At 47.5% G+C, this 16,230-nt stretch overlaps 1 protein-coding gene across 4 annotated transcripts in view; it reads right to left on the reverse strand.

The window, feature by feature from the left end:
- The window catches only part of SLC30A9 (solute carrier family 30 member 9), an 800,207-nt gene that overhangs the window by 361,682 nt on the left and 422,295 nt on the right, over positions 1-16,230 (reverse strand). For all 4 annotated transcript variants that reach the window (XR_014978192.1, XR_014978191.1, XM_085642175.1 and 1 more), the window contains exon 13: positions 6,358-6,429. Coding sequence is in view for 2 of the 4 variants with exons in the window: in XM_085642175.1 (XP_085498301.1) it covers positions 6,358-6,429 (72 nt within the window). In the remaining 2 variants the exon portion in view is untranslated. The remainder of the gene's footprint in view (positions 1-6,357; positions 6,430-16,230) is intronic.

Here is a 16,230-nt window from a genome sequence, read left to right on the forward strand (position 1 = left end):
CTGAACCGACTAATATTTGCCAAGATACAGCACTTCTCTGTCCGCAGTCTGGGTGACCGGCAGTTTAACGGCTTCAGCACTGGTGGTGATCCCCGTCTCCAGGCAGAAAGTTGGCAAAAAGTTTCTATGTCTCACTTCTTGCAGCCTGGGGACATGAGAACACTGTAACACAAGCCCTGGGGGACACTACTTGGGGGTTAGGACTAACTTTAACAGAGAGCAGTAGGTAGCTCCAAGGCAGGTCCAGATGGAACTGAGCAGTTGTAGGGAGAGAGGCATCTGGAATATTGGGTCCCAGTAGCTTAAGATATCAGTCAAATGACCCTTGCCATCACTTCTGGTGTCCGGGGTTCAAAGAAAGCAGGTCCAGCCTTCCTTCACATTCTTCAGACAGCAGATTTTTGATTCTTCACAGGCCCAGGAGTGTTCTAAACAGATGCCTGTGGGAGCAACTTTTATGGGTGGAGGGCAATCCTTTATTCATCCCCTTAACCAGTTTTGGTCAGAACCTCCCCTCGTGCTGGATGTACGACAGAACCCTGCATACATTTACCACCAATGCCTTTACAATGCAGTCGCTACTCCAAATGTGATGTTACCACGTGCTCCTTTACCCTGCAAGTCATTACAATGACTTGCTTCAGGGGGGCATTGGACTTTGGAATAGTATAATTTACTATTCCAACTCCAGTCTATGCAAAAGTAGGGAAGGTGTTGGACTTAATATCCAACACCAGTGCAACAGCTTGGCCCACAGTCGGGCAGTAACTGCATGGCGAAGGTAGGTCGTGGTTCTGACTATATGCTAAAGGATGTTTCCCCTCTTACTGGATTGACTAGAGATGAAAGGGAGGCAGGCCTAGGTGTGAGTTTACCTGCCAGTGACAAGGAAGGCATTTTGGGCTACAGGCAAGCTGGACTACAGAACACCCCCTATCACTGGACAAACAAAAGACTCACCAGAAGGCTGCAAACCATTCAGTATCCGGCAGTCAGTCTCACTCTCAACTTCCCACACCACACCTGAAGGAGCTACATTGGCTACGCATACACAAACCAGCACAATTAAAATTACTCTCCCACACTTTTACGGCACTATGTAACAGTGGCCTAGTATACCTCAACAATCCCATCTGCTTTCAAAAACCTTCCAGACAACTCTGTTTGTCCAGACTCCAACTTGGACACAACCCACGCATACGGAAAACCAGATCTGGCAGTCAAGCCTTCTCCTACATCACTCCTGAAGCGCGGAATGCCCTGCCACTACACATAAGAGCATCCGTCTTACTTTTTGAATTTTAGAAGAAGCTGAATACCTAGCTTTTTGAGTTGTCGCACTCGGCCCAAGGTTTGGCTAGATTCACACCTGCTCAGTGCCATGACACCCTTCTGGGTGCTAGTGGGCTCTACATATCAACATATAACATTACACCACATCCTTTGAAGCTCAGGAAGGATGGGCACAGCCCCAGGCCATCCTGTCAAGGAAGGAGGCGCCCTTCCCCACACCCACAGACCTTTGTCCACTGCATGAGAACAATACACATTTCAACACTAGGGAGGCACCAGGGATTAAGTGACAGTTGGACACTGGGAGGAAAGCCTTTTGGTTAGGCAGGAAAAGGACAACTTCCTAAAACTGTCATTTCGAATATAACATGTCACTTGACCATTAAGTTAGAGTTTAAATGACTTTTAAAATTAGTCCTTGAAACATTTTTCTAGCTATTCCGAAACTGAATATAGCACTTATTAAATGTAATAGTCTAAACCAGTGTTAACCTATGGGAGAGCCAGACTTGCCACAGTGAACAAAACAACTTTTTTTGGTGGGGAGTGTTCACTGTCCGGACACGTAGAACATTAAATATACAAGTCCTACTTTTTAAATACCATGCACCTTACCCCAGGCGCCCCAACAGAGTTTGCAGCAGGTGTGGGTGTTGCTCAGGTGGATTCCATGTATATGCCATCTTGTGTTGGGCTTGAAACGGTACAACCATGTTTTTTTTTAAGAACCTATTTCGGTTTTGGTGTGTGAATTCTGATACATCTCCCTGAAAACAACAATGCACTACAAACAACACCGACTCTCTATTAAATGTTTATTTTCCTGTTTTGTCTCCGTTCTGCTGCACACTGAAGTTCTATTATTTGCAGCCTCAGTGAGCCAGGGTAGAACTTGCTAGTAATACCGACCGTCAGGCAGCTGATCGCACTAAGCGCTTAAAAGCAAATTTCAATTAACATTCGGCTGCCACTCACTGACATGCGACTTACTTGCCACTTAGGTGAGCCAAGGCAACTCGGTTACAGCCCATCCGGCAGCCTCCTCAGAGTCCTGCCTGGCTGCACCACTCGCGCCGCAAATGTGGGGAATATCATTCCAAGCCCAACACGAGATGGCATATATATGGAATCCATCTGAGAAACACCCACACATGCTGCAAACTCTGTTTTTGTCTCAGTTTTGGGTGTCCGTGGAGGAGGGCTCTGGTGGCATTCTCACTGAGGGAGAGCATAGCAATGCTTTAAATGGGCTGGTACTGAGTACCAGCACTTTTGAGGGGGTGAGTACCTGCACTCTTAAACAAGCATTTACAATGCAATATTCTCGGCATTGGTAAAGTTAGAGCTATTGGCATTGCTCATGACATTATTTTTGTTTATGTTCTTTGTTTTTAAAACATTTAAAGAAACGGCATTGTCATGAGCAATGCCAATAGCTCTAACTTTAACAATGCCGAGACCGTTGCATTGTAAATGCTTGTTTTTAGACTGTACACAAACTCCCTGAAGGGGTCTAACACACTGAGCTATCCTACACGTAGTGCAATGTGTAATATGCGAGCGTCTCATGGATTTCCGCAGCAGGCACACGACCCACTGATCTGCCTTACTGAGTAGCCTATGGCGTTCAGCAGCATAGAAGACGGAGATCTGTACAGTAGGCACCTACAACACCCTGCTGGAAGTACTGAAACACGTGGTGTGCATGTGATAGGCTGATCTCATCGGCAGGCTCAGTCCGAGTTTGGAGCGCGAGAGTTACAGCAGATTAGACACAGAAAACGGAAGCAGGCGCCTAACCCGCGGAACTATAGCACCAGCTGATCATGAACTCGGGTTGCAGTTTGAATAGTTATTTCCTCCTCTCTTTCAAGGGATTACATCGGTGATCCAGTCTGATGGGTCGGACAGCTCTAGTATTAGAAGCCAGAATTGTAAGAGTTCTGAAATGGATATGGAGCTAAATCCCACAACAATGTCAGGGAGTCTCTGACAGGGAGTTAGCCTACATTATTAAAAGCGCCCATTGAGACCACATATGACCCGTGTCACGGCCGTTAAAAGAACATAGGGTTGGTTACAGACAGCGATAAACCTCCTAGAAATGGAGGCTAGAAAATAAAGAGTCCGTCCTTTCGCGCCTACAGTTCTACAGGCTATCTTTGAACCGGTGCGGGGTGGCAGATCTGAGGCTTAACTCACCCGCAGCCAGGAAACATGGTATATCCCGCTGATCTATCCACATCAAGAAATAGTGCTAGTTCTCACTGCACATACCTCCCTGCCCCCTCTATCCCGCCTGGAGAGGTGTGAGGATAAACAAACATCACAGGGGAGAGGCCCGCTGCTCCGGCTCCCGGGCCGGGGCCCCCCGCAGCGCTTCTCCTCGCCTCCCATGGCTTTCCCCTACTCATCTTGACTTTATCTCCTGTCGACTGCGGGAGGGGGTGTGGTGGTGGAAGTGGGAGGCCATGAGGCAGCAAGGGGCGTGGCGCATCTGCGTGTGACACAATGACGAGGCACTGGAGCAGGAACCATTTTCGAGGGGGAGGTGTGAGGGGAAGGGCAAGGAAGGGGTGAAGGTACCCGCTCCTGGGGGAACATGGGTACAGACAGTAGCTTGGGCAAACCCCGGTACATCCTCGAATTCTATACTTTCTAATGACTATCAGTTTGGTGCGAATACCACCTTAATTTGCACTATATTTACAACCTGAATACTAAGAAATAAAGCAAAATTGGTCAAAACCCTGGAAATTATTGCATCCAATTTTATACCAGCGCAAAACATGGAGATAACTGGTATTTCCTTCTGGTTTTACAGGGAGCAAAGCAAACTCATTTTGCTCCACTTTTCAAATGCGTTGAACAAGTCTACATAGGTGCCACATTCAGCTTGCATTGTGAGCACTCGATAATCACACAGCAGAAAATACAGCACAAACTGTATTTTCTCTATTTGTGCCCTGGTGCAAACCCCATAATGGAATACGCCAATCAGCAGAAGCTGGAAAAGATGCGCTTCCTTTTCGTTTCACATTCCCCAGAATGTCCAAAGATTGACGGCCCATCCGGGACACTTTCATCGCACCAGAAGCAGACCGGGGCCTCCGCGTGGGTCACCCGGGAGGCACCGAGATAAACCCCCCTCCTGCTCTTTTCAGAAACCTAAGTCCATGAAATACCTCGGAATGAGAGATGCGCCGGAGGTATGTCGGAATGCTTTTCTGCGAATGTCTTTGTGCTGCGGGTATATCGGGAACGGAGCGCGCCTGCTTTAATTCCCTGTTAACGCCCTGCTGTTTTAGAGCGGAGCGGAGACTCCGGGTTACGGAATGAGCACGGACGCTGCCCATGACGCGGGTCCGTCACCTCAGCGGCCAAGCACAGAGCTCCTGCCATACAGTAGGAGATCAGGTGAGGGAGCAACGCCGGGACACCACCGCCTTTCTCCGAGGCACAGCAGAAAATGCCTCGGAGAAAGGGAGTGTCCTTTTCGGATTGGGGGGCGTGTTTTGCTGTTGTCTCCTCCCTGAGACTTCTCGCAAAAAACACGCCCCCCGATCCGAAAAGGACGGGGCAGGATTAGAGTGACGGGACCTCTTCTCCAATGGCTGGCCAGCATTTACTAGGCCAGCCAATGGAGAACAGGGAAGAAGAGGGGCGGGTTCAAGCCCCTCTTCTCCCAAGTCATTATGTCTCGCGAGCGAGACTGCGCAAGCGCAGCCATCGCTAGCCGAGACCTAAAAATGACGCAGATTACCTGCACTTCTATTTTTCAATTTCAAGCGCTGGAGCACAGGAACAGTCAGTACAAGTAGTCCAAGGACAACCGTGGTAGACATGCCAGGAAGAGGAGAGTCTCAATTTGCTCAGAGAGAAAGTGTCACTCAGTCGTTGAAATGTCACTCATAATCACACAAACTATGAAAATGTCACACATAGCAATCTCAAACCTTGGCAGCTACGATGCAATTATACAGCAAGTACAAAACGACAATTCTTTTTTACTACAGTGCACTCGTCTTTATCAAGATCTAACCTCTATTCCTAAACATGGGGTGACACCTGAGAAGCAGGCAAGAACAAATGGCGTCTCACAAATGACAGTTTTGTTTTAAACTAATATTCACCGACAGTGGTGAAAAGGTTTAATTGACCAAGAGAAGGAAAGCGGTGAGAATTCTTGTTATCAAACCGCAGGCCAAAAGAAGCAAGAAAGACAGCTCACAGGAAAACAATAACAGATGCATTTGGCACAGTGCCTCTTTGGATACAATGTAGAATGGACGCTGAAAAAAAAATAGTTCTGCACACCACTGGCTTTAATCAGTAACATTTTGTATGCAAGTACACGCTTTTAAAAACCTAGTTTTGTAATAACATGTACATTCTTGGAGAGAATAATGATACCTCCCCAGTAACAAAGTGAGACAACAGTTATATTCCATTTCAAATGTCACCCATTTATATTTAATAAGGTTTCACATGTGTGAAGGCTTAATACTTTAAAGCATATTTAAACTCCACAGATGTTCTGGAGAGTTATTCGATTGAATTTTTTTCTCAGTATTGATTTATTTTCTGTTTACCAACACATAGAAGGATCAAGTCAATCCAACAGGCTTCATTAGAAACTCTAACTTCATCAGGATGTGAAAAAAAATATCAAGGTACACTACTGTAAGTCAATATGTTTAATTAGTACATACATTAACATTGAGCAATCGACGAAGTGAACTGAAACCAAATATTTGCTCTGTAAAATGGCCCTATCTCCAAATTCCCCTGCAAACAGGCACACAGAGGGAGAGTGAGTACCACCCTGTTTCCTAAAACAGAACAAAACTGAGGTAATGCCAAATAATTATTATCTTCACCTAAAGCACAATAAGAAGACCTTTCCAAAACAGCCATCTCAAGAATGTGTACTTCAGAGAACAGGTGCAAAATACTCAATACTTTATGTTCACACTTATGGATCAACTGAAACATACGTTGAATTAATTTGATCAATTTATTATGTTCAATGACTGTGCAGGTCTATGTAAAAATCATACGTACCATATTGATAAAATGACAGCCCTTTAACCTGGGCACTCTTGCGAATTTCATTTATTGCAACCAGCAGCGTAGCTGAAAAACAAACACCAGTTTGGAAATTCGTTAAATTGAAATATTCCGAACACCAGCTATTACTTTTAATGGAATGGAAAGGAATAAAAGGATTCCCTAAATCTTAGTGACTAGAGTCAGAAACTCAATACTTTAATCATAAAGAAAAAAACAAAGAGAAAATCAAAATACAAAACATATCAGGTAGATATATTGCATTGGATTAACTGAGCATTACATGGGATACATTGAAATTGCCAATTTTTCATTTAATCCATTTGCAATTAAAGTAATAAAAGAGAGCAAAGCCAATATCGCTAGCTTTGCCGAGCTTGTGAAATAATTTTATATTACATGTATATATGCCACGAAAATTGAGGAAAAAAACATGCCGCCTGAACGTGGTGGACATATGCACACAGTAGAATTGCAAATAAAAAAATGTAACTTCTTAAAAGGGGGGGCTTACTTAGAGCAAGTCCAGAAACCTTTTTTAATTTGAACAAACATCAAATGAAAATATGATCATTATTGATGGAGGGTACTATTGGCTTAAGACATAGTTCCAACACAGATAGATGACAAAAATCATAAAAAGATAAAGAGGTAAGCAGTGGCAACCAGCCCGTTCACTGAAGTGCACTTCAATTTATGTGGAAAGTGTAAGTGTGATCAGGCAAAATGCCAGCACTCACACTGCAATAGAGCCAATGGCTGAAGTGGAATGCACTTATCCCATGCTGTATGCTGTGAGAGAGGAAGCACATTATGAATGACAGTTAAATAGAAGATGAAGAGGGACGGACCAAAGCCCCTCTATATCTAAAGCTAAACCTGTCTACAAACCGGACCTACAGATGAAGAAAAAAACACTAAGTGCATTCAGATAAAAGATCGGACACAACCCACTTACCATGCTGTAATATGTGTAAAGAACGAGCTACAGGAGAATTTTTAAATATTTGTTACATGGAACTTGATCGGTTTGCATAGCTAAAGTTTAAAAACAGTAATGACCTCCTTATTGCAATTTGAAAGCAGGGTACCAATTTTATTTTTTTAATAACTTTATTAAGTGTTTTAATGCAGGTAAAGTGACATGCGCCCAAGCCCGTCAATGCCCCTGCGTCGCCCAACATGTCCCACAACTGAAGGTATGCAACTAGTCCCTTGCATACTTAACCAAAGATGGCTACCAATGTCCATGCGACCAAGGGAAAGTGTCCAGTGTGAGGCCCATGTTGTATAACAGACTTGAAAAGGGAAATATCGACGTCGGCACCTTAACTAAACCCACCCGTTACTACCTCCCACCCTCCCTCCCTCCCTAGCCCAACTCCCCCAACCTCCCACCCCCCCCCCCCTTTTACCAGTGTGCTGCCACCTCTGGTGGGCATGAAGATGGAGTGTCCCCTAAACGGTGTTCGTTGAGCATGAGATGTCGGTGAGGCGGAGTAAACAAAGGTATATGGGGCATGTGACTTCATTAAATTCAGTCGCCAGCAGTGCCAAGAGGGGGCGCCAGACACTAACGAAGGAGTCCGAGGAGTGGGTCAAGTTAGCGTGTATGCGTTCCATACCAATAATGTACCACAGTTTGTGTAGCCATCCAGTATGTGTCGGGCGAGTGTGCGTGCCCCTTAACGATAAGATATGCTGTACTGCTGTGCCCAAAGCTAGCCCCATTTGTTTCCCCCGGATAGAATTCAACAGGAAAGTGAGTGCATTGGGTAACCCTAGCAGAGAATAGACAGGAAAATGGGGTATGGTCGTGTCAAAATAGGTATCTATATCATCAAGGACTGATGTCCAATAACCTACCACTTCCCTACAGTCCCAAAGGAGATGCGTCAATGTGCTCTCCTCATCACAGCCTCTCCAACAGGTGGGGCTGCGATTCGGGTTAATTTTATTGAGGCGAGCCGGGGTCAGGTGCCAGTAAAGGGCAACCTTAACCGCTGGTTCCTTGCTGGCTGTGTTCCTGGCAGTATGGTTCGCTCTATGATAGATCTGATGCCACTCCTTTAGTGAAAGGCTCCTCCCCAACTCCGTCTCCCACCGCCGCTGCCCAGCCGAGCGCTCCGCGGCCGCTGGCGGACGCAGCATGAGATATAATTCAGAAATCAAATGTCAGTCAGAGTGCTTCGACAAAAGCCACTTCTCATAAGCCGTAAGGTGCCTATTCACAAGCGGGCGCGTACTAGGGTGAAGTAACCAATGGCAAAGTTGGAAGTATTGGAGCTTTTTGGGACGCTGGATGCCGTGCCAGTTAGTCAACTCCGCGTATGGGAGGAACCCATCCACATCGAAGAGGTGGCCTGCAGATTTACAGGTCGTGGCTCGCCATTCTGGAAACCCCCTCTTGTCAAATCCCTGAGGGAAGGCCGGATTGTCAAATAGGGGCGTCAGCGGTGAGGGGAAAGATGTAAGTTGACGTTGGGTCGCCACTGCATCCCATGTCCGCACCACCGAGCGCGTGATGGGAGATCTATTAAGATACTTCGGTCTATCTACCGGATGCAGGAACGGTATCTTCCACAATGAGAGACCTGCCATCGCTCTGTCCTGAAATAACCACCTCTTCTCTAACTCAGGTCTACTCCATTGTACAAGATAGCAGAGCTGCGCCGCTCTGTAGTAGGTCAGTAGATGGGGAATCCCCAACCCTCCCTCGTTCGGGGGACGGTAGGCAATATCTTTACGTACCCTCGGGCGCCTCCCCGCCCAGATGAAACTGAGCAGCTCTCGTTGCAGAGAGTGGATATGACTCATGGGGGGTACTGCCGGGATCATCTGGAATATATAAAGTATTTTAGGCAAGATGGACATTTTGACTGCCGCCACGCTGCCAAGTAGTGAAAGGGGATAAGACCGCAATTTGCGAAGAGCACAAGTGACTTGAGAGTGGAGGACTGAGTAATTACGGGCAATTGTTTGGGGTGTGGATGGGGTCAGAGTAATCCCTAGGTAGGGGATTTCAGGCTGAGGGCGCAAGTCCCCAAATCCCACGACCGCAGTGTCAGCAGTAATCTCATTGAGTCCCAGCAGCAGCAGCATGGACTTCCCCACATTAACTTTAAAACCCGAGACTTTACCAAATTCCGCCAGTTCCTGTAAAAATGCTGGAATGGAGCAACGGGGGGTGTCAAGAGTCGCCAAGATGTCATCCGCGTACAAATTAACCGTATGGCGTTCCCAACCTCAAAGGGAATTCCAGAGATGTCAGGGTTATCCCTGATCCGTTGCGCTAGAGGTTCAATATATAGCGAAGAGCAGGGGCGAAAGAGGGCACCCCTGTCTCGTGCCCCGCCGGATGTCGAACGGCCGGGAACTGACCCCATTGACCCGGATTGTCGCTGTGGGTTGATCGTAACAGCTCGCGACCCAAGCCCTAAATCGAGTCCCCAAGCCAAAGCGAGCCATGGTCTTATCCAAAAAACCCCAGTCCACCCTGTCACATGCTTTCTCAGCATCATCAACTGAAAGCAAGACAGCGTCCAGATCCATAAAGTGGGCCTTGTCAATTAAGTGCATTAACCTCTTGGTGTTGTCGCTACTTTGCCTGTTGGGTATAAAACCCGATTGGTCCGGTTCTATAATACCCGGTAGGCGGGGGCCCAATCCGGCAGCCAAAACACCCGTAAAGAGCTTTAGGTCCAGGTTAAGAAGGGAGATCAGGCGATATGCTGCACATTGTGTGGGATCCTTCCCCGGCTTGGGAATTACCCCTATATCGGCTGCCAGCATATCCGCAGGGATGGAGCCCGGTCCCTCGGAGTTAAAAAGGCGGGTTAAAATCAGCGCAAGGGGCTGGCAGAAGGTTTTGTAAAAACCCGCCGAGAACCCATCCGGCCCTGGGGATTTCAGAGGCTTGAGGCGGGATATCGCACCCACAACCTCCTCCACCCTAATAGGAGCATCCAACGCAGTAGCTCCAGACGCATTCAGTGCTGTTACCGCCGCCTGACCGAGGTAGGCCTCCCCCGAGCCGTCAACCGTAGGGTCTCTACTATACAAAGTGGCATAGAACTCCCGAAGGGCCTCTGCAATCCGCTCGTCATCTTCAACCCTCAAGAGACGCCACGCCACAAACACATGACCCCCCACCTACGTAGACTCCACTGGCTCCCCGTCGAGAAGAGAATCACTTACAAACTACTCACACACGCCTACAATGCACTCAACAACATCGGGCCCAAGTACCTCAACGACAGATTGAGTTTCCACTCACCCGTGAGGAACCTCCGCTCAGCCGACCTCGCCCTGGCAGAAGTCCCCCGCATCTGCCGAAGCAGAACCGGAGGCAGGGCGTTTTCCTACACCGCAGCCTCGGCCTGGAACTCACTCCCGTTGGAAATACGACGCACACCAACTCCGCTGGCTTTCAGAAGATCAATCAAGACCTGGCTGTTTCAACTGACCTGAGCTGCCCTCCCCCCCCCCACCACCCCCCCCTCTCAGCGCCTTGAGACCCGCACGGGTGAGTAGTGCGCTTTACCAACCCCTGATTGATTGATTGAACCCTCTCACCGGCGGAAGTGCTGAGGGCCGCGATTTTGGAACGTTGAGTCCTGGCGCGAAGTTTGCACGCCAGAAGCTTCCCTGTTTTATTGCCCCCGATATAGTAGGAGTGTTTAAGTCGTAGGGCGGCGTACTCCACCCTGTCAAGGTCCAGGCTAGCCAGCTGAGCCCGGGCAGATTTCAGTTGCCGCCACATTCTCGGGGCTCCGGTACGGCTGTGAACTCTTTCGAGTTCTGCTACTTTGGCCGTCAATTCCTCTCTCTTCGGGTTTTGTTATCTGCCACGGAAATAGCTATTAGCTCCCCGCACACTACGGCCTTGGTGGCCCCCCATAACGCGGTCAAGGACACGCCCGGGAGATCGTTAGTCATCAAATAGTCAGTGATGCATTTACGCACCTGTTGGACAACTTCGGGACGCTGAAGCAGGGATTCCCGAAGACACCACCTCCCTTTCGGACAATGCAAAGGGCGGAGGTCCAGCGTGACAGTCACGGCGTCGTGGTCAGAGAGAGCCGCCGGGACGATTTCAGCGGTCTGAACCAGAGCGTGAAGGTCGGACGACCCTATAAAATGATACAGCCGAGAGTACATCTGATGTACGTGGGAATTAAAGGAGTACTGCGTGCTATGGGGATGAGCCGCCCTCCAAAGATCTATCAGCCCCTGCTCCGCAACCAGTCCCGTCCCCCACTCGAGATCGCTCCTGTGTCCCCTCGGCGCTGACCCGATCGATCTCGTCTAGAGTCCATAACTAGATTGAGGTCGCCCCCAATTAAAATGTGTCTGTCGTGGGGACGAAGGATTTCAGACAGGGAGTCTATGAGGAACGACTCCTGTCCAGCATTGGGAGAGTAGAGGGAGCACACAATAACTGGGAAACCCCCGACCCAGACCCTATAGGCCAGTAGCTGCCCCTTTACCTCCACCAATTTGTCCCCAAAATCGCCCTGAAAGTGTCTCGACAACAGTATGGCCACCCCCCTTCTTATCTGGCATAGAAGAAAAGAACTGGTAGGAAAACGCCCGAGACCACATTCTATGCCAGTTCTTGGATAGCAGGTGTGTTTCCTGTAACAGGCAAATCGAGGCCCCTGAGTTTTCTAAATAGCTCAGAATAGCCCGTTTCTTAATGGGGCTATTTAAACCCTTGACATTAAGAGTGAGAACCTGGATTGCCATAGGGGACCTTGGAGTGCGTGTCGGCCATGCAATGACCAGTAGTGGCCATGAGAAATTAAGCCAGCAACATCGCAACCAGAGGGCACAACGTCCAAAGAGCTCTCGTCTGTTATAACCTTCCCCTGGCAGCACACCGGTACCCCCCCCTCCCCTGCGCAACTCCACCCCCTTCCCTACCCCCGCCCCCTAAGCCCCCCACGGAACAGTGCCAGAGGCCAACCATTGTCCAATATCCTCAGCACGTGCCGGGGACAAACGAAGAGAAAAGAACTGGGAAAACATGGCATCCGGGCTCCCCGCCCGCTACCCCCCCCCCACAGGTGCGAGAGTTTGATGCGTAGCGTGTCCCCTCATACGGAGTTTACGGAGAGTCCGGTCCAGAAGTGTCTCTTGTGACTGCTGCGAGGACCGAGGCCCATTCAGAGGTCATCGTGGCGCGGTCTGGCTTCACAGTTGTCACAGGCGATCGACGACGTCCCTTCCGCTGCCGGCCATCACTGGAAGAACGCTGCGACAGCTTAGGAGAAGAGTGGGGAGTGTGTTGAGTAAGGCCAAGCAAGTCGGATACCTCTTGGAATGAACGGAGTTGGTGCAGCTTACCGTTCCATCTGAAGATTAAGCAGAAGGGGAGGCCCCACGAGTATGGCACTCCATTGGCTTTTAGGAAGCTGGTAGCCTCCTTGAAGGCTTTCCGATCCTGGAGGGTGATGGAGGCCAAGTCCTGGTAAAGAGCTACTGCGTGCCCCTGATACGCAAGTGGTTGTTTTAGGCGGGCCTCCTTTAAAATGCGCTCCTTCAGGGGAAAGTCCGGCAGAAAGGCCAGGATTTCCTGCTGGAGTAGTTCTACTTCATCAGATTTAGATTCCTCTGCATTTTCTATAGCTGCGACACGCTCTCCCAACTCATCCACATCGCGACAAATTTCTCTCACCTCTCCCGCAACCTCCTGTTTAAGTGTCTGAAAGTCCTCTCGGAGAGTGTTAAAGAGAGCTTCAAGAAATGTCCGGGTGATGGGCACCTGTCCTTCATCCTGTCTTGAGGACTGCGTTGGGGGCGGGGGGGTGGAGCCCCCCCTATCTCCATTTGCTGACCCTTTCACTAGCATGTCTCTCAAGGAGCAGTCCCCCTTTTTCTTTGTGTTGGCCATGGTGGTGCCACTAGCGGGACAACCAAGTAGCTGCTCCATAGGGGAAACGATGAAGCCACTCGCAGGGACCGCCCTCAGACCCCCGAAGACGGAATGGCCCCAAGCAATGACAAAGAGGCAGGGGACTCAAGCTCAGAGTCGTGATCCCAGACCCGTTGGATGTCCCCGCCGCCTCAAGTCCACTCCTTGGTCGCCCCCACACCCCCGGGCCCAGAGATCGGTCCATGGGCTCCAATCCGCAGTAGACGGACCTCACCTCACTCTAGGCACGCCAACTCCAGCCACCACGGGGCGATGAGGGAAGCAACGTGCCAGTCCAGGACTCAGGGCCGCCCCTCTAGGCTAGAGAAGGCGCCCCGGGAGCCCACGCCTGCACAGCCTCAAGGCGCCACCTCCGAAGCACAGCGCCAGGTCACAGACAAGCCCCCGGTGGGAAAGGTAGTGGAGGGCCCCACTCAGCAGTCCAAATGCACAGCACCAAGGAGGACGGGGGGGGTGGGGAGAGTCTGTGTAGTAGGTTCTTAATAAAGAATTTCCAACCAGAAGTATAAAGCAGAATGATGTTTATTTCAAAAGCAGGACTCACGACCATCCACTCCTGGATCATCTGCTGGCAATCAAATAATGCCCACTCAACACACAGTGAAAAGAACACCACTACACAGAACATTCCAACCCAAGATTCCTTAAAGCCATATACATATTAAACAACTACATTACTACATATTACACACCCCCCTTTCCATAATAAAACAATAAAAAGAAAACACTTACATGAATAACACATGATCAATAGTACACATAATCTCTGGAGTGAATGGGAGCAGATCTCACTCTTGAACTGCTTCTGATTGAATTGTCTCCACCCCCACCAGGACTTGTACTAGATGATGGTACTACCCTTTCCACATCATTTTGAACATCACCTCTGTCAAAGTTATCACAACTCCTATCAATGTGCGTTAAAGCATCCAAATCAAACCAATCCTGTCTTTCCCCCCTTTTACACAAATCACTTTTTTGTAAAATGATTTTTGCCTGTTCCTTCGTTACCTTCACTAAGGCATTACTATTCCACCATCCCCTGTCCTGAAGTAAGACAGCTGTCTTATAGAATGTCACAACTTTTACAGGTTCGGAAAATTTAGAACATCCTTTACTGACCTTCTTAGGTTTCTTAATTAAAACCCAATCTCCAACTTGCAATGTCCCTTCTTTCACATGCATTCTACTATCATAATTTTTTTTATAACTATTCTGTTTTCCTTCAACATGTTTCCTTACCACATGTAAGTCAATATTGTGAAAGCGATCACATTTATCCAACAACCAAGTTGGACTAATTGCAGAAATGGGTCTTCTTCCTCTTAACAAAACAAAAGGTGCAACACCAGTGGTGCTTTGTGGAGTAATGTTATAATTCCAAACCTTAAAATGCAAATAATCCGCCACATCCAATTTATTAGCTACAGCTGTTTGTACCCCTTCTTTAATCAATCTATTCGCCCTTTCCACCAATCCATTAGAAGCCGGACTATACACTGGTACTCTAATGTGTTTGACATCATGTTTACTGAGAAAATTAGTAAATTCCTCAGAGACAAAATGGGACCCATTATCAGTAACTACTTCCTTAACTCTTCCTTCAGTGTAGAATAAATTTTTTAAAAATACAATGACAGAAGAAGAATCTGCACATCGCACCAAAGCAAAATACAACCACTTAGAATAATAATCGATTGCAACCACTAAATACCTTTTGTCACCACCCAAAACATTAAATGGACCTGTAAAATCGAGTCCAATTTTTTCCCACGCATTGTTAGGCCAATCCACTGGGCACAAAGGAGCTGTTGAAGTTTTCCAATGTTTGTCCGATATCTTAAGTTGTTCATTAACATCATTGACAGTAAATACATACTCCACATCTTCCCATTCTACTTTTCCACTGTCATCATCCTCTGTTGTCGGCAACCTAGACAAACAATCCGCCCTTACATTCCTTCCACCCGGAATATACTTAATATCAAAATTAAACTCCTGTAACCTAGATAAGATCCTTATTAATCTTGAAGAAGCCTTATTAGAACAGCTGTCACCCAGCATGTAAATCAAAGGTTTGTGATCCGTGTGCAATTCAAATCTTGTTCCCCAAATATACATTTTAAATTTCTCCGAAGCCCAAGAGCATGCTAGTGCTTCTCGCTCAATCGTGCTATAATTCTTTTCAGCACTATTTAATGTGCGTGAAGCAAAAGCAATGGTGCATTCCTTACCATCTAACATTTGGCTAAGAACCGCCCCCAAACCTTTAGCACTTGCATCCACCGTAATAATGCATTTGGCTCCTTGTGTAAATGGTTTAATAGCAGGAGCTGAGATAATCATTTTTTTTACAGATTCAAAAACTTTTTGGCATTCATCCGACCAAATATATTTCGCATTCTTCTTTAGAAGATCTCTCAAAGGTTGTACGATGACAGCATATCCTTGAACAAACCTTGCATAATATTCACTCAACCCCAAAAAGGACCTAAGTGAATCTTTATCCTTAGGAACACTAGCATCGTTGATACCTTTCAATAAGGACACCTTAGGTTTTATGCCTTCCGCTGAAATGTTATGTCCTAAATAATTGACTTCCTGCGTTAAAAATTTACATTTGTTAATATTCACTGTCATCCCATGTAAATGTAACTTCCGCAAAACACTCTCCAACAACGTAACATGTTGTTCCACACTCTCTGTATGCACTAAAATATCATCCTGGAAAGTTTGTATACCCTCCAGATTCCCAAAAATTTCATCCATTAGCCGTTGAAACACACTAGCTGCGGATGCCAATCCAAACGGCATCCGCTTGTACATGTATACACCAAAAGGTGTTACAAAAGTTGTAAGGTGTTGAGAACTTTCAGCTAAAGGTATCTGATGATACGCAGAACGTAAATCGATAGTAGAAAAGAATTTAC

The sequence above is a fragment of the Triturus cristatus genome, chromosome 2_2 (assembly GCF_964204655.1).
Source record: "Triturus cristatus chromosome 2_2, aTriCri1.1, whole genome shotgun sequence".
Taxonomy (NCBI): Eukaryota; Metazoa; Chordata; class Amphibia; order Caudata; family Salamandridae; genus Triturus; species Triturus cristatus.